The sequence below is a fragment of the Melospiza melodia genome, chromosome 1 (assembly GCF_035770615.1).
Source record: "Melospiza melodia melodia isolate bMelMel2 chromosome 1, bMelMel2.pri, whole genome shotgun sequence".
Classification (NCBI taxonomy): Eukaryota; Metazoa; Chordata; class Aves; order Passeriformes; family Passerellidae; genus Melospiza; species Melospiza melodia.
The window spans coordinates 162,417,672-162,445,045 of NC_086194.1; the positions used below are offsets into that span (position 1 = coordinate 162,417,672).

Sequence of the window (27,374 nt, forward strand, 5' to 3'; positions counted from 1 at the left end):
GGCTAAATTCTTTAATGTTTGTGAAGTGTTTTGGGACTGGGCAGGACAATTATTAAATGCTGCAGTGCAGCATGCAGGGTTATGCTAATTAGTCATTTTTAGACACTGATCCCTTGCTGTATGGAGACTAATACCACAAACTGGTCCAATTTTAGTCTATGCTACCTTTGACCTTACTCGTTCTGAGATTGGTCTGGAAAAGAATAATTTATTTTTGACTTGGTGGTTATGGTAATTGATGAAATAAAAATACCTCAGACTGTCCCTTGGAATACCCTGCATCTACTCTTCCCTTAGGCTCTCCAAGCTGGCCTTTCAAAAAGCCTGATTTTTGGAGGCTTTTAGTTTTAACAGTTTAGGCATAGAATAGACACACTCCCAGTGGAAGAATCCCTGAGAGGAAGGTGTATCCTCACAGACAGATATTGGCAGAAGACATGTCATGAAGTGGCTCATTCCATACTGCCTGTCAAGCACAGAAACCGTTTTGCACGTATGGCTCTGACCAGGTGGTGTGCTGTGAGGCCATGAGTAAATGGATCTTTTGATAGTTTAACTACAGCTGTTTTCCTAAACAATTATGTGTTTAGTGTTTGCAAATGTGTTTTCTTATCAGGACTGCTGGTAGATCATGTATGTATATGTATGTTATATATAACACGTCTGTTTTCCTTGTTGCTGACCCCCATGTAAAAACCCATGTGGTTCTTTGCTGCTATGGCACAGCAGATGCCTTTGCTTTTTCTGTTGCTGTAAACAAGATGTTGTGACTGATACTTCTTTCCACCATATGTCCCGAACACTCCCAGTTCATCCTTACATGTAATTTCCAGGATGCTTTGTAGGGTGTGTATGCCTCCACCCCATTTCAAAATCGATGTAGCTCTCAATGGATTGACTAATGGCTGCAAGGTGTTACTTAGCATGCTGGTTTTGGCTGACAGTGCTGCTAAACCAACAGTTTGCTTAACGTGTCTTTCATGGTTCTCATGTGAAGTAACTTATTCTGAGGAACTGAACATGTCAGTGACTTCAGGTCTGCTGGCAAGCATTTATCTGACATGCTGCTGTGAGACCAAGAAGGAGCATGACCCCAGCTAGGTGCCCTGAACACTGATAATTTTGCCTTGTCCCTTTAGCCGTACCCTGTGTTTGTATTGCCCTCAGACATTTTGTTATGCTGATGCCATCATTCCTATATCCATCAGGAATCTGTAGAGTAGGAGTGGGTGGGTGGCAAGAGCTAAAGAAAACTGTAATGAACCTGTAAAGGTGTTGTGCTGATGTAGTGTGTAAGATGATGTAATTCTGTCCCACTGTGAGGATCCAGGACTGATGGGACATTTTCTTTCATTTGTTTTCCTTTATGTTGTTGTGTAGACCATTCTCAACCCTCTTCTAACCCTCTCTTAGGCATAGGATATGCAGCACCAAAGAGAAATTGCTTGTGCAGAGCAAAATGTATTTGCTTGTTACTATAGTGGGTGGACATGCCTAACCTGTGATGTGTTGACCTTCCAGAAGGTCTACCTGGCATTTCAGTAATAGCATGTGTGTGGTACAGTACTGAGTGTGGTCAGGAATGGTGTCTCTACCAATCATTTTAATGAAAGCAATCATGTGGAAGTGAACAGAAACTGAATTTAAATTGTAAACATGAAAGAAGTTAAACTACAAGAAAGTGCATTCTTTGAGCATCTCTCACATCTGACTCTAGGTTTCTGTATGAGGTGGTTGTCTGAGCCTTTGTCACATGAGCTGCATTGCTGGGCTGTCCCCACAATCTAGTAATGTGTTGCTATTGGGAATTTAGCTGGTGTGAATGACTTTTTTTTTTCTCTCGATAGCTGGTGGAATTGTTCATGTTGCCCTTAGCAAATAGCAGGCTACTCTTACTTTAACAGACCTATGGCAGCAAGCTGTGTGATTAGTTGGGTGCTGAGGGAGAGCTTTATGTAAGCATTCTCTTGAGGTTGGTGAGATGTCTTCATGCAAATTTTTGTAGCTCCACAGCGGAACAGACAAAGTTTATTTGTGTGCATACAACCATAAGACTATCCTGAGCTAGAAGAGAGACACAAAGGCCATCAAGTCCAGCTCCTGGCCCTGTCCAAGACACCCCAAGAATCCCACCATGTGTCTGAGGGCATTGTTCAAATGCTTCTTGAACTCTGTCAGGCTCAGCGTTGTGACCACTCCCCTGGGAGCCTGTTCTGGTGCCTGGCCAGCCTCTGGGTGAAGAACCTTTCCCTAATACCCAATCTGAATCCCTCTGACACAGCTTTATGCTGTTCCTTTGGGTCCTGTTGCTGGCCTCCAAAAAGCAGAGGTTGGTACTTGCCCCTGCACTTCCCCTCGTGGGGAGGCTACAGACTGCAGTGAGGTTCTCCCCTTAGTCTCCTCTTCTCTGGGCTGACCTCAGCCATTTCTCATACAGCTCCTCCTCTAAGCTGTTTAACATCTTCATGGCCCCCCTTTGGATGCTCACTAACAGATTTATATCTTTCTTACATTGTGGTGCCCAAAACTGCACACAGCACTTGAGGTGAGGTAGCACCAGCACAGAGTGATGTAATGCACCCTCTCAAACATATGTTCTTTTTGGTAGCATAATGCTGTAAGTTACAGTTCCTGCCTTTTTTTCCTGCTCATATGTGTAAAGTCTTTTAATTCTGAAAGTTGGAGTTGAGAACCACTGTTTGAACTAACATTGACTGTGCCCTTCTTTTCACCTCTCAGTCTGAGGGTATGATTGAAGATGTTATGTTGATGCATATCTGCACTCAAATCTTCCATGAGTCAAGAAAAAGATAAAGAGATCCTGATGTAACTCTATCAGTGTGTAATGTGGTCCCTGTGGAGAGGAAAAGATTATTGACATTGTCTTTACTGCTGATGGATGCCTGTGATGAATGTCCACATAATTTATTTTACTCTTGGTGTCAGTCTCAGCAACTTAGAAGCACTTCAGGGTTATTTTTAGTATACACAGCTGCATCTTCTATATGTCTACAGTGCTTTCATTTGTCATGAGGGCAGATCTTAGTGGTGGGCTATTTGGACTATTCTTGTGTGTGTCTACATGTTACTTTTATGTTAAAGAGAGAATGTTGGTAAAACCAGTGTGATGTTGCAAAAGGAATATGTTTGCACTACCTGAGTCCAGATCAAAGCATTCTTTTATAATGTCTTGCATTTTAAATGAATCTTGATTTAGTAAGCGCCTTTTTGTTCTTGAATACACTTGATAGCCAAGTTTCTTCTCCAGCTGAGTACTGAACAATGCTGGTTGGAGTTGTGATAGGTCTTCTGTTGCAGCAGTGTGCTGTGATGCTGGCACAGGCAAACCATTTGAGTGTGAATGATTGTCCTCACTGCACTGGGCACAGGATGCTCTCTTTTCCTTTGCTCCTTTGGTCAAGTTTCATGGGATAAGAACTCTACATTCCTGCTTGGCTCCTGAAGCAGTCCAAGCATCTCTGATGACATGCTGTTGGTCTTTCATAGTCACTGTGCTCCTTTGATACCAAAGTCTTACTGAGTCTTTCCCTTTTACAGCTGGATGTTGGGGTAGGTGATCTTTTACCTCCAGGTGCCTTTGAAAACTTCATGCTATCACCTGGCAGTGCATGTTTTTTTCTTATTTTTCTTCTTGCCACAACTTGTGTCTGCTGCAAGTAAATGTGCCAAACTGAGTTTGCTCTTGGAAGAAGTAATGGTTCTATGGAGTACTTTGCTTTGCTAAAGCAATAGTAAAGTTTGGCTCTTTTTCATCTTATCTATCTGCTAAGTCCATTTTTTAATTTATTTGACTCCTGAAACAAAATATATTCTGTAGGATTTCCAAGGTCTCTGTAAACTTTTAAACCTGTAAATGATTTGATGAAGTGGACTGCTTTTTTTTGGGGTTTTTTTTTTTTTCTCAGTTGGTTCCTTTTTTCCTGTCTTTCACAACGAATAGTGTCATGGTCTGGTGAAGGGCAGAATTTAGTGTGTGTGGTAGGGGAAGAGTGGCTCTGCAGAAATGGTGCTTACCTCCTTTTTTTTCAGATTGTCATGTTTTGACATGAAGTTGCTTTTTTTCTGGTTCAGAAAATGCTTAGCATTAAGGATTTGACAGATGTCCACCTTCTTTTTGACTTGGTGCTGTTGCTGATCCTCATTGCACAGCACAGTCCCTACCACAGTACCTGAGCTAGTTCTTATGAAGAACTGTCAAAGTTTTCACTTCACTAGAATTTAATGTTGCCTTGAGAAACAGAGAACTCCAATTATTGATTCTAGGGAGTTCCCAATGTGCTTTTTGCATTCTTAGAATATCTTAATATTGCCTATGTGATGACTTCCCTTTTCTGGGTATTTATTCTTCAGATCATTCCAGATGTATTTGCTGTAAGTAAGTACTTTTCAAAAAACTGTGTTTTTGCCTGCTTGTGTGGCTTAATACTTCTTGTTCACATAGCACAAATAAATTGAGGTGGTTTCCTTTCACATTAGCTGTACGTTCTTGCTGGTGTTAGCACACTAATCTTGCATGTAGATTATGGGATTCTGTAAACCTGATTCCAAAGTGATGAGATTGGTGGTTTTTGCAAAACTCTTAAAAGTTATTTTGGATTTCTGTTATCTTCTTGCTTTCTGGACAGAGTTATAGACTTTGGTTTCATTCTCGTCAAGTGTTATGCTGGTTCCTATTAACATGTCTACCTTCACCACTCACAGAGATAAATTTGACTACAAGGTTCAATTTTCCCTTTTGCTACTGTGAGAAATACCCAGAAAATGAGTTAAATGACACTGAGAATCTAATATCTACATTTCATGCTTACTTTTGCTGAAATGAGTTACTTGGAGGTTATGGCTTCAGAGCAGGAAGCCTAACTGTAATCAAAAGAAACTGAGATTATGCTAATGAAGTTTTGCTTGATGTCTTCTGCTTTGTATTAAAATGTATCATAATGAATACATTTTATTTCTTCTTCCCTACAGGTAAAACAAGAAAAACCAGAAAATTTACCAGATTTAGAAAACTTAGCGCAAGAAAAATTCCTTGAAATGGAGAGCATGAACAGTGACTCAGATTTACAAAAGAATGAAAAATATATGCATTTTAAGGATCAACTTAAGGAGATGAAGAAACAATGTAAGTCTGAGTTTTTAAACATGATTCTTTGAATGCTAAGCAGTAAAATCTGACTAACTGCCACTTATGGCTCAAACTGATGTGAGTATTCTTAAAAACTTAAAAACTTACTTAAATTGATGTCTGTGTAGAAAAAAAACAGTGTAGTTACCTTGATAGTTTTATTTAGACTCCTACAGCTCCTGCTGTGTTTGAACACAAATATAATGAAAACCACTTTTTTTTTGGTAAGGTGGGCTTTTTCATTTGAAGACCTTTTGCATTTATTTTCTTAACTGATAGGATCTCCTAAAAGGATTAGGTAAGCTGTTTTCATTTGTCACTTAAACAAATTGCTCCTGTTTCACAACATAGGATGTGTTGCAACACTAAGAAGACCTTTGCTTTAATGGTAGAACTGTATTGTTGGAAAATGCTTACTGTACGTGTTCTCAGGTTTACAGCTTCTGTGCACGCACCGTCCAACACGGCAGATTACTAAAATCCATTTTTTCCAAATTCATAGAATTTTTCAAGTATTAGAATTTTAAGTTATTTGTGCTTAAATTACCAGTAAAGTGGAAGAGTAAACAGTTTGGTTATTTATGCAAAACAACAAAATTGTCTACTTTTATTGCCCCACACATATAGCAGTCATTAAAATATTACTCTGATTACTGGTGCTGGGAAAGTTCATGGGCTCTGACACTGTTTGTGTTGCTCTTCCCTAATCATCATGATTATGTTCTGAAATCATATTATTCTGCTTGCTGTCCCTTGACCCCTTGACCCCTGTACCTATCCCCTCCCATCTTACAATTTGATTTCAACATAAACTGGTATCTCAGGAACTTCAGGAGTCATAGATTAATGATTTATACCATTGGAAAATGATATTCTGGGTGCTCTCCTGTAGCTATCCTTGAATTCTGGGTTTTTTTGAAGCCCTATCCAAAACCCAAAGAAACCAGTGGAAAGAATTTTCCCACTGGACTTTGGGTTGCTTCTCTATAGAGATTTATAGGACATGGTTGACAAGGTGAATTTCAGATCTGGTATCTCAAGACTCCTTAGGATTAGAGCTTGAAGGCTTAATATATTTGTTTTCCATCTTTATGCATTTTAGCACTGATCTCTGAGTTTAATAAAGCTCTTGGCACTACTCTCGGAATGAACATACCAAGTTGCAGACCACGAAACAGTGTAATTTTCTCTCCCTGCATAACCATAAAATTACTACTGCCCCACCATTATGTTGTAATTTCTAATTTCCAGGTGTTTGTAACTAAGAAGATAAAAATCTTGATAACAGACTTTGGATTTACTTTCTACCTTGTAATTGCCTGAGGAGGGGGTGTATGCTCAAGTGATAGATTCAGTTCAAGCTGTGGGATGAAGTTCTAACTGGCTGACCTGTTGAAAAAAAAACCCAAATTAAATAAACACAATAGAAAATATTCTTAAAAAAATGAGGACATCATTCTGCTACTGCTGCCTGAAATCCAGATTTGTCTTATTAAATGCTTCACTTGCAATACCAGCTGAGCTGAAGACTAATAAAATCTTTAAAAGATATTACTAGTTTCCATAAGCTGGTGATTTTCCTTAAAACATCCTATATGTACATATGGTTTTGGTGGGGTCGTTTTGTAAGAAGAAATTAAGGTCATCCTGTTAAATTTTCAGCACTCATGCTTAAGCCAAGTTATCTTCTCCTGTATGAGTTGTGATTTCAAAAGCATGAGTTCTGCAATTCTGGCCTCATCTCAACAGCACAATATAATGTGTCTGCAGATTTTGGGACACACTTGAAAACTGCTGGATGTGAATTACATGTATGAATAACTTCATCAACAACTGCTGGTTAATACTTTGTTTTCAAGTATTAGCCTTGCCAGGTGCAACTTATTTCACAATTCCTGGCTTTTTTTGAGAACACATACACTATTGAGGTTCAGTTTTTAGCTTTTTTCTGGAATTTGGTTTTATTGCTCAGTTAGATAAAACATAAAAACTCCTGCCAGGTTTTGTCAGAGGGGCTTTGCTTTCCTGTTTTGTTTTGGTTTTTATTTTTTGTTTGCTTGGTTGATTTTTTTTGTTCCAATTTTTTCTCTCTCAAAGGAGCAGACAGGGTAGATACTAAAATGATTTGCTTTCTAGGATGAGTTACCATTAATGATTATGTATCTTTTATGCAAAGTTTGACATCTGTATTCTAGAACAGCTGAGCAAGGAAATAATATATTCTTGCATTGTTTTGCTATTTAGAAATTAACTGAGATTTGACAGAAAAAACTTTCTCAACGTAGTTTTTAGGTATGGTGCAAAGTGTGAAGCAGTTAAATACAACTTTTACTAACAGAAAATTAAGGTAATATATTTTCTCTATATTTTTCTCTGCCACCATGATGAAAGGAAGGTGCAGGGTTGTTCCCTGTCCCGTGACAGGCAGTGCCATAGGTTGCTCTAATTCTCCTGGAGGAGAATGGTGCCCTGTCACCTTCCGCTTGTCTTCCCTTGGCAGTTCTGTGGGAAGGAGACCTTCTTAGCTTTGAACTTCAGCAGCAGCCAAGGTGCAGAAATGAAATTGGGCAAGTACATCTCTGTGGCAGTAAGGATGAGATCATGCCTCAGAGCAGTTTCTGTTCTGCTCATCATTCAGACAGTTTTCAGACATTTTCTCTCAATGTGTGAGCCTTTATTATGCAGCTACTTTAGCTGGGGTTTGTGAAGTGATGAAAAATCTTCACCTCTGATATGTGTCAAAACACTGTCAGACAGGTTTTATGTGAACAGCAAGTGATTTTTCTGAAGTCTGTTTTCAGAACTATCTTAGTTTCCTAAATTCCCACTTCTTATTTTTAATGGAAAACAGTTTCATTTTTCTACTCAAACCTTCTTAGACTGTAAGCAGTAGGAAAGAGTGTTGGTTTATTTTTCCTTTTTTTAACTATTTCTTGTACCCCCAAGTGGCTACATTGTTTTTTCCAAATAACTAAGTACTTGGAGTAATATTCACTAAATTTGGTAATACCAGAAAGTTCAAAATGACTGCGTGTGTGGTAAAGAATATTTTTTGTGTCCTTAATACTACATGACTGGTGCTGTCCTTAGACATAAGGGTCCCAGATCTGCAAAGTGCTTAGTGATCTCCTTTTGATTACATGAAATGCTTAAGCAAGTTGCATAAATTAAATTTTATGAGTAGATCCTTTGAAATGAGTGAGATTGCTGGCATGTTTCACTTCCTTATTGGAGCATGACCACAGTACAGAGCCTTGCAGGAGTGAGCCCATAGGAACGAAACCATGCAGGAATTGTAACTTTGTATTTTCTGTCTTCTGTAAGTTTAAAATCCCACCTTCTGTTTGAACTTGTATTACTAAGTCTTTTTATTTCATGCCAGAATATATATATACAAATATTTATACACATACATATACACATATCAAAGACACCTATCTTCTGGCAGAAAGTATGAGAAATTTTGTCTTCACAGAATGAAATTAAGAGCTGTCTTTATTCTCCATGCATCAGTTTAAATGTTTGATACTCTGTGTGGAGAGCTAATCAGAAGGTATAATCTCTGCTCCTGTGACCCTAGCTGCCACTAGTGTATTTGCTGAAGGTTATTTAGTGTCACGTTTGGTGCACAAAGGATGACAGATTTCATAGCCCTTTTGTAGCAGCTGATAACGTGCACTTTGGAATCCTTGATAACTGAGGTTCTGCAAACACACAACAGATGCATGCTTTAGTAGTGATTTTGTGGAAAATGATAAGATTTGAGTGAATGACAATATTGCTGGTTTTGCCAAACAGTTTGTGAATGACAATATTTATTGCTGGTTATGCCAAACAGTTTAAGGACTGGATTTGGGATTTGGCAAATGCAGGAAAGTTTGGTGGTGTTTTTTTTTTTTTTTTTTTTTTTTTTTTTTTTTTTTTTTTTTTTGGTTTTGTTTTGTTTTGTTTTTTTCTTTTTTTTTAATGGGGGACAAATAGTAGTTTAGACAAGTTTTTGTCACAGGAAACCAGTCACTGTAATGTAGTTTGGAAAGTAGCTACACTGCAGTTGTAAGGATCTTTCTTGCATTCTCCATTGAAGAAAAAAAAAATCTGAGTCTTTAAAAGGAAAAAGTATGTATCATTTTGCTAGTATGGATTTATAGTCATTATCAATAAGCAAATATTTTGAAAGGAGAAGATTTTAAATTTAATTCAAGTAGATGCCATATGCCCTGTTGATACGTGTATTTTAAGTTATGCATATGCTGAGAAATAATGGTGTGAAAAAATGTTTTTTTAGATACAGTTTGGGATAGAAAAAATGTCACTATGAAAGAAATTATCTTTAAATTTTTAAAACAGTCTATCACAGATTCCAGCAAAGACTAAGGTCTTTGATTTGCTTTTAGCAGTATAAGAAAACAAGCTGCAGCAAGATACTGTGTATTACACTGCTTGATGAGTTTCGTCCAATTAATCCTCACAACATCACATTGAGGTAGGCAAGTTAATTTTACCTCTTGCCACACAGCAGTGGTGAAATTTGAGGGAATATTTGATATTACTTGTATGGACTCACATAACTGATTTGCAGATCTGGGTTTCTCTTCAGCTGTAGTTTACTTTTTAGTTGGCCTATTTTTGTCCCTATACTTTGCTCTGATGGCAGAGAATCAGCTGAAAAGTAATGTTAGTGTATTTTTCCTTATATTTTCAATGTAAAAAATATTTTAAAATCCCCTTACTGACTAATTATGAGAAAACAACTTCAGCACAAGAGTTGAAAATTCCAGCTGAAAGTGGGATTGGTGTTATGACAGTTCAGTGATGTGTGTGGGATATGCGCTTTTCATTTACGTAAAATCCCTTACAGACAGCGCCTTGGCTAGTAAAGAAATGAAAGAGGATCCAGCACTTGAGAAGGTCATTTGAAGTTTAGGAGTCTTTGGTTTAGGTCTTTGCTTTGTTACCTTCTTGTTGTCTTAGATCAAGTCATTTAGTTTCAGAACAGATCACTGGGAGTCAGGTCCCTCAAAACTTTGTGGGTCTGGACCTTACACCCCAGTCTGGAATTCAGTTCTGGGAGTATTGTGTTTGTGGACTGTGCAAGAAGAGACCTGGCCTGGCTCATATCCTGCTGCTCTGGGCTGGTGGCTTGTGGAGCAAAGCAGCCATGTCCAACTGAGTGCAAAACATTCAATTGCCCCACTTCTCTAGTGGTACTAAAGCATCATTTTTATGTTTTTGTGATTTTTTGAGTTCAAAGAACTGTAGATAGTAACCTAAGTGTGTTTTAGTGTGCCAGAGTAATGTTTTCATGGCATGATGCTGAGGGGGAAAACTGCAGCCCCAGAGGAGTAAAGCAAGTATGTCAAGAGGCATTTGTGTGAGTGAGAGCTGCCTTGTGGGTAGGGCATAAGGATTGTCCTGAGAAGAGAAACTTGGCATGGCTTTTCCTTTTGGGACTGTCCTGTCTGGGTATTTCCTGGAAAGAACTAGTTGATTTGCTCAGGAGTGAGCAAGCCCACTTGTGGTTTGAAGGATTAAGAGATGAGGGCCTGATCATGGAATGAGTCAAAGCTACTCTGTTTCACAGTTTTTGGAAAGATCAGCTAGAGAAATAAACTAGATAAATGGGATGCTCACATAATATAGCAATGGGACCTGTAATGGTGCCCAAGAACAATATCCAGAGTGCAAAATTACCATTACAGCTACTATCCTTGCTAATTTGTGAAGACCAGAATGAATGAAACCATCAGAAGTTTCCTTCTGCAATCTGGATGACTTTTCCAGGGTAAAAATTAGTGATTTTTTTTTCTGAAAATGCAGAAGCTTGCATTAACAAGAACTGTGTTAGTGGATTAATGAAGAACATCAATTGCCAATAGACCTGGTGAGGGTTTCTTTGATGAAATGATTGCCTTTCTAATGCAATTGACGGAAATAAGAAGTTTCTTGCTTTGACATTTAGAGCTCTGACATGTAATTCACAGTTAAAATGAAAGAGGAATCAACCCACCCCCTCCAACAACTCTTCTCCATTATGAGTAACCTGGAGTATAAGAGACCTGAGTTTCAGTCTTGGTGATTTAAAATCAGAATTTGACTGACACTGGGCCTAGTAAGTGATTGACCTGTAACTCTGGAATCAGTCTCCCTCTCTCTCTGTCCACAGTGTGTTTAACTATATATCAAAATGGCAACAACTGCAGAAGGAAATACTGAGAGACACTGACTTTTTAGTCCTATAGTAAAGCACTCAGCTCAGGGAGGACATATCTAAATCAGAAACAGCATCTGATGTAGGTCTTTCCTGTTATAAATATCTACCCTTCTAATCAGCAGATGCTTAAGGGTAAGATCTTCTTATCTCTTTCTATGCCTGCCATGTAATCTATACATATATTTTTTAAAGAGCTATATTTGATTCCATTGCAAAAGTCTTTTCAGGATGTAATTCTTGGTTTTATATCAGCCTGGCTTTCAGGTCAGCACTGAGTCTATAAAATTTAGAAAGGAAGTAAAGTGTTACATGGAAATAATTTTTTATTGTTATTATACACTTAGGGATAATACTTAGGTTAATTTATTGTTACTGCTATGGGATAATTCTCTCTTAACTGAGCACATTGATGGTTACCAGCATGGCATTTTTACTGTTCATATGAATATATAGGTCAGGAAGGGAGCTTGTAGATACTGCTTCTATTCCCTTGATGTTGCATTTAATCACAATATCTAATAAAATGTCATCTTGAAATATATTAATTTTTTCTTTGTTGTTTCTCTTGGAAGGATGATAAAAAACCTTAGAACTTTGCTCAGATGGTGAGAAATTTTCAAGCAAAATAAGTCTGTGGCCAAGTTTTTGCTCATTGTTCTTGTTCCAGCACTGTACTCTGGCTTATAGAGATGCTCTCCCTCAATGGAGTTTAGTTTGATGCAGTCAGTTCCTGTCTCTCTTGACTCTATGGTAATCCAGTTATGCAACATGGAATCTTATAAAATCTCATGTTTTGTGACCATGCTTGAACTCATCAGAAATATTTTATAAATTTCAGATGAGTGAGAAGCATGGGGATAGGTACTAAACCTTGACTGTATCTAAATTTCAGAAATGTTAAATAGATGTGTTATACCCAATGGGAATACCCAATTGCCTTCTGGTAATAAATCACCAGTGATTTCACTTAGAGTTTTCATTCACTTCTTTCCTGGTGTAGTAATACATGCTCTTTTGGAAATCTGAGCAGTGAAAATACAAGGAGTGCCTCTGTCAGCTAAGTACAGTTTCACTTGCCATTACATCTGTTGCCCACTATTCAGAAAGGTTTAAAAGGCAGATGATACCGGTATTCCAATCCTTTGCCATGAGCTTACAGTTTAAATTTTAAGTGTGATCACAAGAAAAGAGGTGAAGAGCAGTCCAAGGAGAAAAAAAAATCAAAGAAAGAAGAAAGGGAAAACATCTCAGTATTAAAATTTTTAAATGAGATGCTCTCATTTTGAAGTTAATATATTGAGGAGGAAGGAGAAAAATAAGGCTTAGTGGAGCTTTAAAATTAGAGAACTTTCTTTTATTTACTCATTTTTTTCCTGTTACTTGAATATTTAAGTGGAGGGATAGGAGGTTTTTTCACTCTTTCTGTATGTTAATTTCAGTCATTTGTATGGTGGGATTTTGTGCCATCAGTATGCACAAGGATCAGTGGAAATTCTAATTCAAGTAGAACTCTACTACTCCAAGTAATGCCTTTGTATTGACTGCTGAGACAAAACACATTTGAGGAGAAACAGGCAAGTAGTTCTGAGATAATGCTGACTAAATAATCCATCAGTGCATATCACATTGCAGGGTAACTTCAGAGTATCCAGTACAGAGAAAGTAAAACTCTTGGTATTTTTATGGGTCCTGAAACTATTTGCCATGTGGCTCTTTGGTGTGTCCTTCAGAAGTGTGGCAAGTTGAGGTAGACCTTGCTTTGATAAGTGCCAATGTAGGTCTGAAATCAGTGGAATTTTGCTTTTCCCTGATCTATACTTGCAACATATAATAACATACAAAATAAGAGTGTACAGCAAGATTAATAAACATATCAGATGTTCATGTGCATTGGCTGCTTACTGTAATTTTTGATATCCATATCATTTCATTTCCCTCTTAAAGTAGAATCTGGTTTCTTTCCAACTTAAATTTTATGCCATTAATGTACTGGAGATCATCTTCACACTCCCCCAAATCTGTTAGATGTTGAGCTGAAATGGAGGAATAAAGCTAGGGAAGCACTAAAGGACTGCAACACCCATCTTTTAGGTCTGTGGACCTCATGCTGGAGCCTTGAGTTATGCGTCTTGGCTCCCAGGAGGAGAGCTAGGCACACCTGCTTGAACAGCTTTGTTCAGTGACAAATCTGTTTGTCAGCACAGAGTGCTTTACATCTGTATGTCAATCACGGTATTGCATAAGTTGACTAAAAATGTGCCAACTTTAAAGTAACACAAAGGTAATGAATCTCTTTTACTGTGACTCTGAGCACCTGTGCTTGTATTATGTAGCTGGAGAGGAAATGGACCATGGCTCTAATCTGTAGATTTAGAATTTCAGGCTCTCAAAAGATTACTGATGTTATCGGGGAGCTGAAGTGCTAATTCTGTGTACTGTTTCTCAGGGGTAACCTAAGAGATGTTGCTTTCAATCTCCATTAGCACAAAGTCAGAGAAATCAAACACCTTTGTTGGCATTAACACTTAAACAGGCTTGGAGCATTCAGCTATTTTGTCACAACTGAGGAGTGGTTTAAGTTGTCACCTTTCAGCAGTTATTAGCTCTGATTTCAGACATAGCATCTGACTTTACAAGTGTGGATAGGTTTATCGTGTCATATCATCTGAAATGTGGATGTAGATTTGTGTTACTAGACTTGCAGTGAATGATTTTAGGATTAAAGACAAGTTGCTTAACAGGTATTCCAACAGGCACTAAAAATACCTGAGGGAGAGAAGCAGTTAATGGAGTGAGGGTGAGAGTGCTTTTGGTTTATACCATAGCCTTGTGACTGCAGCAGTTTCCCAGGAAGCAAAGCCAATAAATTCACAAATAAGCACCTAAAAAAGCCCTTAAGAGGAAGATGACATGTTTGACTCCTCTCTGGATCCTCCCCTGACTGCATTACTGGAGACTGGACGATACCAGGAAAACATTGCTGTTGGCTTTCCCTGCCTTATGCCCTCTGTAGCAATTTTCATTACTCATCATCAGAGGCTGCTGGATGCGATGGAGGTTACATCTGATGTCACATAATTGCTCATAGGCTTTCCAGCAACCCCTTGGCTGCAGGCAGGTGTGCAGAGGGCACTCTCCCGTCCTTCAGTTGTAGCAAAATGCCACCATAGCATTGGAAGTGGAAGGGGGCTGGGGAGGACTGGAAGAGAATGCATGACTTTGTACTCCAGTGATTAACTTGCAGCCAAGATATGGAAAGAAATCTCGGTTCTGTACATCTCCATCATCACCTTCTCTGCTTCCACCTGAATGGAGCTGTGCCTCCTTCCAAGAGCCACGGCTTGCAGGACAGTTAATGTATTCTTAGATCTTCAGGCTGGGGCAGCTCTGGACAAATACAGAACTCAAATCTTCAGATCCCTGGTGAACCTGGGAGAGACTGGAGATAGATACCTTCAGGGTTAAGAGGCCATGGAACAGATTTTTTCATCATTTTGGACTTCAGTAGTTTGCTTCTGTTCTCTGGATCTGGCCCACCCTCTCGCTTCCTATTTGGAAGTTGAAGGGTCAGTTTGAGACTTGGTAAAATCAAAAGAGGTTTTTGCAGGAAGACTGTTCATCAAGATCTATCTGAACTCCCAGTATAAACTAAGTGGCTAGTTTGTAGTCAGATAGGAAAACATGCAGAAGAACAGTCCTTGCTTATTGCAGCATGGAAGACTTCATGCAGAAAAGCTAAAGAGTTTCCTTTGAGGGAAAAAATATAAAAGCTTTCTGATTGCTTTATCAGCTTCTACAATAAAAATAGTAATTACTGCTATTTAAGACTAATGAATAAATCACTGTATTAAAATGGGAACAAAAAAGTTTAACTAGCAATCACATGTAGTCATTTGGCAGCTCTGTTATTAGTGTGGGCAAAGTAAGCTATTCACCTAACCTTTGCTGCAGCATCCGTTGCTCTGGGTTTTTTGTGGGTCTTTTTTTTCCCTACAGTGCAGATTGAATTCTTCTTTTCTGATCCTCAGAAGAGTTTTGTTTGATGTCTATATCTGTTTTGTCATATGTCTACATTAGTTGGGCTCATATTCCAGAATTCCACAAATACCTGCTCACCTAAGATGACTGGCTGTGTAAACTGCTGCACTGAAATCATGCCTGCATATGGGTTTTGTCGTATCACAGCTATGTCATGAAAAGATACTTTCCAGCTCTGTCATGCTCTGTCATCACCACTTCTCTCATTTTACCCAACTGTTCCCCAGCCTCAATCAACGTCCTTCCTCCTTTTTCTGGAGCTGCTTTCCCTTTTCAGGTGATGCCACAACCTCCTGCCTCCCTTCAGTCCTCCTCTTTGGCTTTAGCTTTGCCAGCTCCTTCTTAGAAGTGTCACAGAACATTTTACCCATGATGGATGTACTTAGATTCACTAGTGAGGCCTTCCTGCCAGTCTTGTTATGTCATAAAGAAAATACTTCATTATCATGCTTCCAGCTCAGCACAAGCTTGTACACCGCACAAACTGTAATTTAGAGGAAAGTAGTGGCTATTGACCACTAACATAACAGTGGTGTGCTAGCTATGGCTTTACATTTTTGTTAGAGTTGGAAAAACTAGTAGCTTTGTGAGTCATGAAAGCCAGTGTAGCAAAATTCAGTTGTAAATGAAAGAGGAACATTTCCATATTCTTAATTTGGCTTAATTCCTGTGCCTAATGGCTGTGTATATACCATAAACATTGTGAAGGAGCAACCATGGAAACACTTGTTTTCTTGCATTGCTAAATTTACTCAGGGTTGAATATTAACACAGTGCCTGGCATCACTTTAAAAGCAAAAATAGCTAAAGCGTGACTCACTATGAGTCATTTACTGCTAGTCCTGCTGTACTGCCTAGAGCTTGACATTGAACAAGTTGGCAGCCTGCATTGCTGCATTTTTTTCTAGGAACTTTGAACACATTTCATTCTTGTGAATTCTCTTGTGCAACAATATTGAACACAGCAATGTGTTTATTTTTCTTCCAAAGTCGAATTAATCAGAAAACGATGAAACAAAGAGTATTTTTCTTGGAGATTCTGGAAGAGATGGATTCAGAGAATTATTTTTTTAGCTGCAATAATGAAATCATTGCAAGGATGTTAAAAGTTAATTACATTTTATTCTGATTATGTAAGACATATTTTATATATATTAAAATACCTTTATTGTTGTTATTGATTTGCACTGTCGGCAAAGGTATATGTAGAATCAGAAAGCCAAGCCTGTAGGCTGAGAATGTGTTCTCTTGAATTGGCAAGGATTTTGTGGTGGGAGGGCAGATAGCTCTGAAGGGGCAGACAAAATGAGGCAACTGCGTTCCTATTGGCCTCTGTGTGTAAAAGGCACACCCTAAATATGGTGCTGGGGATCTGACAGTGAGCAGCCTGTTGGCTGGCTGTGGGAATGCCTGGAAAGATCAGCTGATTCCAGTCAGATGGGAAGGGGTAATGAGAGAGGGCTGAAACCAAAAGCAACTTGCTGAAGTCACCATGTGATGAGATCCTGAAATGGCAGAGCCAAATATCACTTTCATTCTGCTAAAATTTTGTTCCACCTAAATGTTATTTCTAACTAAAAGACATTTCTTAGACCAGTAGATAAGGAAATTCTTTAATATTTTCCATTTTTTTTCTACTTAAAAATATTGCTGTTATAATTGAAGAAAAATCTTATGCTACTAGTGTGCAACCTTCTGCATGTGATTAGAAGAGGTACCAAAAATAAAAAGAAAATATTCATAATGTAAGTTCACCTACAATTGTAAAATCCCACACCCCTTGGTATGGGGAAGAAGCTTCCTATGTATCTCTTCCTTTAAACTGCAGATTATGGAAATAGAGACTGTAAATTACATTCATCTGTACATTTAATAATATGTGCTGTGCAGGATCTTTGTAAGCTAAAGCATTTTCTCTGTCTAATCTCTTAGAACATCAACTTCAAAAATTTCTCTTGAAGTGGTTTCCCTATTAAAAAATCTCATTATGATGACTCAAGAGAGAAATAAGAATGATTAATTAAGCTTAACAGTGACATCCTAAGCATTGTCCTGATATGCACTCTTCTGTCTCATTTCAACATGAATCTGTGATCACTGCACTGAAGACTTCTCTTTAAAATTTAAAATTGTTCAGGAAATTTAACTAAATAAGTTTAAAGTGTTTTTTCTTTGTTTTCCTGACTAACAATCATACTAAAAATGATACCATGTTATTTTCCCTAAACCTAGAACAAAAAAAGATTGTGTTATATCAAACAATATAAAGTGGAAAAGGATTTTGGTTTATTTTTGTGTTAACTCTTTGACAGTGACCCCCAAATCCCTGTTATTAAAATGTTTTCAGTAATTACTCATGGTATATGCTCTTTAGCAATCTCTTCATAGCTACTGAATAGGCTGTGCCTCAGCCCCACCTCCAGGCATCTTAGGCAGAATATAGACACGAGAATATATGATAGGAGTAAGACTGTGCCTTTTAAAAGACAGCTCTGTGTAGGAGGTTTTTCTGCTCAGAGGATCATCAGGAGGATTGGAGCTGCCTAAGGCATGATATCTCTTGGGCATCTCTGTACACGCCGTGTAAGTAATGTCTCTATTAAGCTATAGCAAATTATTCCCCTCCCTGTGCAGTGTTCCATGTACACGTTCACACACTGACAGAGCAAAGCAGTCTCTAGGACATCAAAAGACCATGTGCTGAGTTCTAGATTGACACATGGAAGCAGAGTCTAGAACTTAATGAGAACTTTATTACAAAGTACTCACTTGTTTTTCCCACACATACATATGAAATACTCTGTTGAAGTGAAACCAACATCCTGTTACGTGTGCATCTAAAAATGACAGGTGAGAACTCTCAGTTCTCAGATCACTTGCTGTTCCAGTTATGAATCCAAGATGATTTTCTTTAATATTTTCACATGATGGAGCAAACAGAACACATTATAGGAAGCTGTAAATCATGCAGAGTGCTGAGAGAATTCATACCCACTTAACCACTGCAGGCTGTGAGGATGAAGATCTTGCTGCTTTCTTTCCCTGAGTCTTGAAGTGTGCTTGAGGTGCAGTATTGGCACCATGGTGTCTGTGAGTTGTCAACAGAAAAGTGACAGGAGTTTTGGACTAACAAATTAGGTTCTGTGGATATATCCAGGTCCTGCACTGCTTTCAGCAGCAGAGTAGAGGCTTTTTACCCCCACCCTTCAAATTGATGTTATCAGGTACTACATCTAACCTGAGGAACTCTTTCATATGTAATGAATGGATAGGATGCTGAGGGTGTAATTCCTTATTCCCATGGAGTTATGAATAATGTAGTTATTACTAAACAAATTTGCCATTAAATTACTTGCACAGCATGAGCTACAGATGGCCAGAAAAAAACTGTTCTTTGTCTGTTGCACCATTTTTATGTGACTGTGCCCTATTAGAACCAACCTTTCTGACTAAGGTTGTCCTGTGAGCCTTTAATCTTAAAAATAGCCCTTTTTTGCTGCAGTTTGTCTGAGGTTGATTCACAAGCATAGTCATACAGGATCCAGTGGCATCACTGAACTGTTAATCACTGTCACCTTTTGTAAAGAGTCTGAATGTTAAAATGCTCATTTCTAAACAGCTGCCAAGTGCTTTCCTTTTTCAAAAGCCATTAGTCTAGCAGATTTCATTGCCTCTGTTTTTGGTTCCTTGCACACTTAAAACCTATGGCAAGCATTTTATACTTCTTGTAGCAGGTGTGTCTGTGATGTGTTAGTGGACAAATTTGCCCTGAGATTAACTTCAGATCAAATGACAAACATGTTTGCAAATGAAGAGATCTTCCAAGTCATGAGAGTACTTCGTCAAGTCACCAAAGGTGATGGGAGTGAAGATAAAGGTTTTTAACTAAACAAGTTAAAAACTCCTCCTTTAAGGCATAACTAGCTTGTGTATTTCAGATCAATTGTGCTATTTGAGGAAATTAAGATACTGAAGGTTAACTTGCTGCATCAACACTACATATTGCAAAGCTAATTTCCTAAATCCACATTTAGCAATCTGGATTTTCCTAAATTCACATTTAGGAATAAGTCTGGAGCCATATTTTTAGTTTATATATGAACTTGGAGTATCTCTGGTTCCCTCATTGAGAAATTTGATTAACATCTTTATTATGTGTTCCTCTGTAGGATGGGGAAGGTCTGCACCTCAGGATGAATGTCTGCAGACATGTGCAGACATATTGAGTTCCTCTGCCTGCCTTGTCTCTACATCTAGTCAAGCCAGTGCCATGCAAATGTGGCTATACAAATTCTGAATCAGCACTAGTCTCCATCAGTTTAACCAAGGGAATGGGCAGAGGAGCTCTGTTTACACCCACCTGTGAAGATGTGCCCTGAGATTCACCAGAATTCCAGAGAACTGAGATTGTAATTAGAACAATGTGCTCATACTTCTGCTTATATAGATGTCTCAATGTGTGGGATAATTTGCTTTTGCTGCTGGTTCCTCCTGAGCAGAGGTGAAGCCTCTGCTTGAGACATCAGCATGATTAATATTCCACCAAATATCCAGCTCAGCATCATTATTGTATTTTTCTAGGTGGGTAAAATTAGGCAGCAAGAGCAGAGAAGCTTTTAATAGGCTGTGAACCTGTTGACATACCTCCTTTTTAAAGAGAAACACAAAAAAAGAGAAAACATTTTGTATGTAGGATGGATGAAATTTATTCTAAAATTTCTCGAATAGTGGTGTTTAGTGAAAAAGATCATGTTTGGAGTTTGGGTATTATTTTAGACCTTAATAAAATACTACAGAATGTGAATCAGTTGATGGTTATCTGTGATGAGCAGGTAAACAAAAGATGTATTTCCCAATGGGGTTTTCATATGATGGTGACAAACTCCATTGCACAACAATGGTCACATTCCAAAGCTGCAACCAGGTTCTGGAGGGCTTAATTTCACAACTGCTTACTGTGTCCTATTGCATTACAGTGACCTTTCAATAAAAAGGGAGATTGCTAGCTTGTTTTTTTGTTGTTTTTTTTTTTTTTTCAACTTAAAAACTCAATGACTATATAGTGCACTACCCTACTTTTACATATCAGATTTGTCCTTGACATTTTAAACTATGTCCTCTAGAAAAACATCCAGAAGCTTTTGTGTTCTCTACCTTTTTATTAATCTCTAATGTGCAGATCTACTTAAGCTTTGCATTTATGTTGGCAACACAGCTAATTGTAAAAAAATAATTGTGATATAGAGTGACTGACATTAAAGTATGTTTTCCTGTAGCAACTTATATATCATCCATCTGACATAGTAACACAACAAAATTATTTGTTGTTTAGTTGATAAGGGGATCTTTTTTCAAGGTCAACTCATGAAACCTCATTTCTAAAAATTGTACAGTTGCAAGGATAGCTACAAAGCAAAAATAAAATCATGTTAACATGATATGAGAAGGATATAAACATCTAAACACTATTTAGTTCTTGGCTGTTAGAATTTTTTTAATGCTTATGACATTCCCTAAATAGTGACTCTGCTACAAGTACACTTGTACCTCATATTGTGAAACAGTCATGTAATCTTCAAAATTACTTCAGTAAAAAATTACTCTGAAGCTGATAAATGAAGACAGTATTCTACAGCCTGAAGAGAGCAGGCTGACAAGGCCAGACCTGCAATGAAAAATGTTTTACCATTGATCCTGGGAAGGCAAGGAAGAGAGAAGCCCAACAGGCACTGGCCAGAACCAGGAAAGAGCAGCTGGTTACTTACAACAGCTGGGTCTTAGATAATCTGTGTCTGTGATGTGGGAACACTGAGCAGGTATCAATTTAGTAGGCTACAGATTCTCAAGTTTGAGTCAATGGCTGTTCAAGGTAACAAAGGAATTGTTAAGCCCATTCTCAGCTACAGACTCGTAATGTTGTGCCATTATCCACCTTGTGTGTGTTGGGTGTGCTCAGGTGCACACTTAGGTCTCACTCTGGGAGGATGCTCTCAATGAGCAAAGCTTGAGGCTGCTATCCTGACCCCAAGCTGTCAATCATGTGGTCTGATCTGAATAGTTGCAAGGAAGACTTGAGCCTCTAACAACCACAACTCACCAGCAGATCTCATAACCTCGGCTGTTTGTAATCATGATTTGGATGCTTTGAGCCTGAGCCACAGCTGTGCTGGCAGCTGGCAGTGTGGTACCAGATGTAACACCCTGAATATTTTGTTTTGAGTTGCTGTTCGTTTTACAGTGTAGACAGAGCTCAGGATTACCCCTAAATTCAGTGAGAATAAAATGAATATACCTTCAAATTGGTCTGTATTGTTCATATCAATAGATGTCTTCAGAAGAGTCCATGCCTCTGCTGAGATTCCTAGCGGTGAGAAAAGGTCACTTCCATAGTGAGAATCTCACCCCCCCACCCCCTGTTTCCACACAAAAAGGAAGCTTTCCATGGTGCCAGAGAGTCTGAAAGCACTGTGAGCAATTAGCAAGAGCTTGAAAATTCCATTGCAAGAAGCAGGGCTGCTCAGGAGTGGAGACACTTGGGATTTTTCAGCCTGATTAGCTGCAGTGACAGTGAGGTGATGTGTGCTAATTACAGCTCCTTAACCTCCTTAGATGCAGTTGCATAAAAGCCCAGAACAGCTCCATGATGAAACGTAAGGCACTACAGCATTCCCTGGCTCCTCTGCCTTGGTAGTCTCAGGCCATCTGTACAAACCATTGACCTGCCTGGATGAGGCATAGACAGGTGTGTCTGTGAGCCAACCTGCCAGTGGTTGTGGTGCAGAAATGGGAAAGTTTCTTATTAGGATGTGTGGCTGAGTAATAGAACCTCTGATATTATCTCTGTGGGTCAGTCAGCCTTTGAGAGTGGATCATGAAAGCTGTGGTCAGTGTTCAGGCACTGCCTTGTAGTGCAGGTCTGACCCAAGTATGAGGAATAGAAAAAAGATTTTTGTGTAAAATGACATTTCAGTTTTACCAGATGTATCTTCTGTTCTGGTGTGGTTTTTGTGCTGTCTTCATTATAACAAGAAATAACAGCATTATAACAGGCAACATAATGAATTCTGATCATTCAGTGCTCCTTGGAGAGGGGAGATAAGCATGATATTTAAATTAACTCTTTGTAAATACAAAAGTCTCATTATAGATAATGACTGGCACATTTTTCCAGGAATTATAATGAAAGGATGTTTTCAACTGTTTTTCAGTATGGCTTTTTCCAGGTGGTTCATGGAACAGATTGTTTAAAGTTTAAAATAGAAAAGCAGTCATTAGACAAAAAATTGTTTAAGACACTGTCTTTAAAATAAACAACCAAAGTCTTGAACAAAAGAGCTGACTTGAAACAATGTTTTCTGTCCTGCTCTTTTTCTAGAAATCTCTCTTTAAATTGATGATACTGTTGTAATCCAGAAACATAATCTCCCTCTAGAAATTAATTAAAAAATAATAATTAAATTATAAGGGATGTTTCATATATGGAACAATAGAATTTAATCTGGAAAACCTTGCATATTGCATGGTCTAAAGCTTAGGAAACCATACAGGAAATATGTCTCACAGCAAGAATTTCACACCATCATAACATATGCCTAGATTTTATGCTGGTCAACACTGAAGTAAATGTCATCCCTACTCTACAGTGATCCTCCAAAAGTTCCATATATGCTTGGCTTAATATTTGGTTTCAACATTATTTCAGGTAAAAACTAATATTTGAGTTAAACCTGGTGACTTAAACATGGCAAAGAAATGTTAACACTTTTTTTTTTTCTGAGAAATCGCATCTTCCATCTGGTTAGTCATTGTGTGTGTGCATTCTTTTGTAACCACTGACAATGTCATTTCCCCAGATCCTGTTGTAACTCTTGACATTGACAGTCTTTTTTACTTCTCAGTTACCTTTTCTTCAAAAGTAGAACTGGAAGCTCTTTGATTGCTCTTCCTCCAGAATCTAGCAAAGTACAGTATTCTGCTGAGGTTTCAGAATAAATGTAGAAATGGCTTTCTTTTCTTGGATGAGATACATGAATTTTACATTCAGAAATAAGTATTTTAAGCACACATCAAAGGAAATACCAATGTATTTGAAAAGCTGTTAGAAGTGTTAGGAGTTACATGCATTAAGTTTGAGTGTACTATCAAGTAATTCAAAGTATGCCCAGAAATACTGAAGAATGCAAAATGCACGAGCTAAGCATGTACCCACATCTACTGTAGGAGTTGACACAGCACCATGATTCTTTAAACTTCCATTTATGGTCTTTTATAGCTACCAGTAGGACCAGTCTAAGCAGGAATTTTCCCTCTTCCCTGAAGTTTCTCAAATACCATGTGTGTGTTGAGTGCTGTGTATACATCCACTTCTGTAGCTGTGTCTGCCACTTACTCCTGCTGAGTGTTGTGCCAGTCCTCCAAACCTGGGGATTCACTTCCTTGCAGTGCCTGTATCTCAATTCCCTGCTTTACAGCCCTGTGGTCTTTCCTCTTCTGGTCAATGGCTGATAAATGTTCTGAAGTTTTGCTCTCACAGTGGTAGTGCCTTCTACCCAGATCCCAGCTTGACATCTTCATAGAAGATCCTTTCCTTGAGCAGCAGCCTGGAACCGGAGCCCTCTCTGTTCATTCAGTCTTGTTTGACCTTGCTGAGGACCTGGATATCCAGTGTCCCTGTGGTGTGTCCCCAGGTCCTGGGAGGGTCATGCCTCAGCCTGGAGTTACACTGAGAAATCCCCAATGACAAGTCCTGTAACTGTACTCCTGAATCCTGCCTGCTGGTGAAGTAGGAGCAGGAATTGTGCTCCAGGTGATTTCTGCTAATTCCGCTGATAATCCAGCAAGAGCAGTGCTCTTCTGTATGAAGCCTACAGTAAAAACTGCTTGATGTGCAGTCTAGTTTGTGTGATAGTAAATAAATCTAACTGGTTTGATAGTGTATTGTGACTGTATGTGTTTAGGAAAAAAAACCCATAATTTTTAGGATCAAAATACCTGCTTTAAAAGTTAGGAAAGTAAAACACACCCAAAAAAAAGCTTTTTTATTAATATTGTATTCTTGGTTTACTTTGGTGAACTAATTTTCAAGGAAATAGATTTTGTATTAATCTTTATAAAATTTGTTTTGATTAATCTGTATTCTGATGAGTATTAGCATGGCAAGGCTGCCCAGCACAAGGCACATGTACTAGGACAGTTCCTTTTGTTTTTCAAGGCCTTAGACATGCTCAGTTTCCCTTAATTTTAATTTCCACTATTTTCAATTGTTGTAATTATTTTTCTGCTTTCAGTTTTACTCAGCTATTTTTCATCCTTGATCAGTATTTTTGTTTTGGGATGCTACAAATGCAGGCACACAGCTGTGACAGCTATGAATTTCCCCCAGATTTTGTCTTAAGTACAGCAAATCTGCAGCTGTCAGTACCTATTGTAGAGCTGTGGTTATCTGCAGGGTAATGGTTTCAGTCATATTTTGCAGCCACTCGGGGTATCCACCCATAATGTGAACAAGCAGTGTGACTTTCTTTTTAAGAGCTGGCTTATCCATACAGAATTTTGCAATACTGAGGCCACAAGTTCAGTGAGCTGTTTTTCCTGTCCTAGTAGAAACTGAAAATTACTTTACATTTCCAGAAAGAATGTAGCATGTAATTGTGGAAAACAGTGCATTTACAGAAAATTTACAGAACATGGAAATTACTATTTTTGCATTTTATATTCAGTAGATCTGTTGCAATGCTATAACTGTTTATTCTAAACTTCAGTTCCGTGGCTATTTACTGCATAGTCCCTGCTCACATTGTAGAGTGATTTATTTATCTGAAGGAATTGAAAACAAAATCACTAGTTCTTCACTTTAGAATTAAAGAGCACTAATCTTGATGCATTAAATAATTTTTGACTCTACATATTTAGAAGGTTTGAAGGTCAATTGTATGTGACCATTTTATTTCAGCTGTTTAAAACAGCAATTGCTACAGTAGGTTAAGGCAGCAAGTGATGAAAGCAGGTTATGTATTCTGATTTCCTGTCCCAAGAGAGACAGACATACTGTTTTAGAAGAAAGATAGAAACTCAAGCAGGGATCATTATTTCTAAGGAAGAAAAATACTATTGACTTCCTCATTTAGAGAGATTCACATATACCCTAAAAAAATATGGTCTTAGTTCTTCTAAATCACACTTAAAATAAAAACATCTTCATTTCTCTGCAGATGATCTCAGTGTATTCTAAGAAGTAAAAAGCAACTGTTAAATGCCAAGAAATTGAGGTTTTACCTTTTTAACTAAGTGTAACTGGAAATAGCAGTTCCCAGCTCACTGTAAATGAGAAGTAAAACCAGTCAGCTTAAACCACCATGAAGGTGACTTGTAAAGAATGTTCTTACTGTGTGAGCAAAACCTTAAAAAACCAAGCAGAATATACCTTTGTGGTGATTTAGCCCTTTCTGCCTGTGACCTGTTACCTCACTAGGTCCTTGACACTTGGGCATCTCTGTGGACATCTTTATTTAATTTGTCTTATGACACTGTACTAGGCACAGGAGAACTTTCAAGACATAAGAGAAGGTCTCCTCCAAGTGTTTCTTCAAAACTGCTCTGCTGCACTGCATAGAAAGAACTCTAATCTAATTATGGGTGGGCAGATGGCACATTGGGATTGTTTTTCCTCACTGGCTGCAAATCCTGTGCATCCTATTATTTGTTACCCTGTCCTTGCCACCATCCCCAGACCAACCCACTTGTTTATCTCCTCTGCCTGGTTTGTCCTGCCCTTTAGGTTGATTGTTTTGGAGCAGAGATTGTCATTTTAAATAACACAGAGGTTTTCTGACCAGGGTGGCATTCAGGTGGTACTGCAATATAGATATTATATTATGGTAGTACTTCTGCAGAGGTGGAACAAGTGTTGTATATAACAAGAGCCTAATTCTTTTCCAAGGTGCACCACATGCTAATATTTTGTGTGTTTAACTATGAGCAGAAGCTTATATACATCTAAATAGAGCTACTTTGGCAGACTTCCTGTGACAGGAGCCAGCATTCTATGAATGTAGTTTAATCAATGAACTGTATGTAAACCACTGAAATTTATTCAGTCTAAACAAATCCAGAGTCTTTCATGACAAACGTTTAATCCTTCAGGATTGCATAACTGGGGGATTTAGTGATTAGTTAGCTTTGAAAATAGGTCAGGGAAAACATCTACATTTGGTTAAAAGCTAATCAGGCAAGGAAATAAGTAAAATAGTGAAAAGGCTTTAGAAGAAGTCTTTTGCAAAGTTAATTTTATGGAATGGTACAAGGAATGTTTTCTATTTATCTAAGAGATGCAGGGCCTTATTCCCCTTTTCATTTACACTCATAGAATTCAAGGGAAGCTCCATTAAACAAGTGATGCAAGTGTGTGCAGAGTTAGGAGTTGTGTATTTTGTTCCTCTGTGTCTAATGCTTTGGAATAACTTCACAAAATTTTACGAAAACTTCAAAATTACTGTAAAGAGATATAATCTGTAAGTATTAAAAGTTGCAGTGGAAATAGGGTTGTAATCCTAGAAGTGAGGTTATGAAAGAAAAGTTTAGGAATCACTCCAGTGAGGCTGTTGACCTAAATCTGATAATCTCCTCAGCCACTGAAGTCTGAATTCCTTCTTCCAGCTAGTATTCAACTTTTCTTCCTGACTTCACCTCTTTTGCCCACTGAATGGGCTTTCTGCATCCTAGGGCTGTCTGGCAGCATGGTATGGCTTGTATTGGCAGAGATTATCCAGTCCCATCACCTGTGTTCATAAGGATTTTGTTCTGTCACATTACTGGAGAAACAAGCTTCAGTATCACCTACAAGCTGGTGCTCCAAGTTTAATCAAGGTCTGTGTGATGCTTGGAGAAAGAGATGCTGTCTCTGAGGTGCACTGTGTAAGTCTGTGTAACTTTGTGCACTTACGTGTTCTAAGAAGCAAAAAACATCAAAATATTTTGAAA

At 38.3% G+C, this 27,374-nt stretch overlaps 1 protein-coding gene across 1 annotated transcript in view; it reads left to right on the top strand.

Moving 5' to 3' along the window:
• NSMCE2 (NSE2 (MMS21) homolog, SMC5-SMC6 complex SUMO ligase) overlaps positions 1–27,374 on the top strand; it is a 126,651-nt gene that overhangs the window by 55,250 nt on the left and 44,027 nt on the right. The window contains 1 exon segment of the mRNA XM_063174071.1: positions 4,990–5,143. Within this exon segment, the coding sequence (XP_063030141.1) occupies positions 4,990–5,143 (154 nt within the window).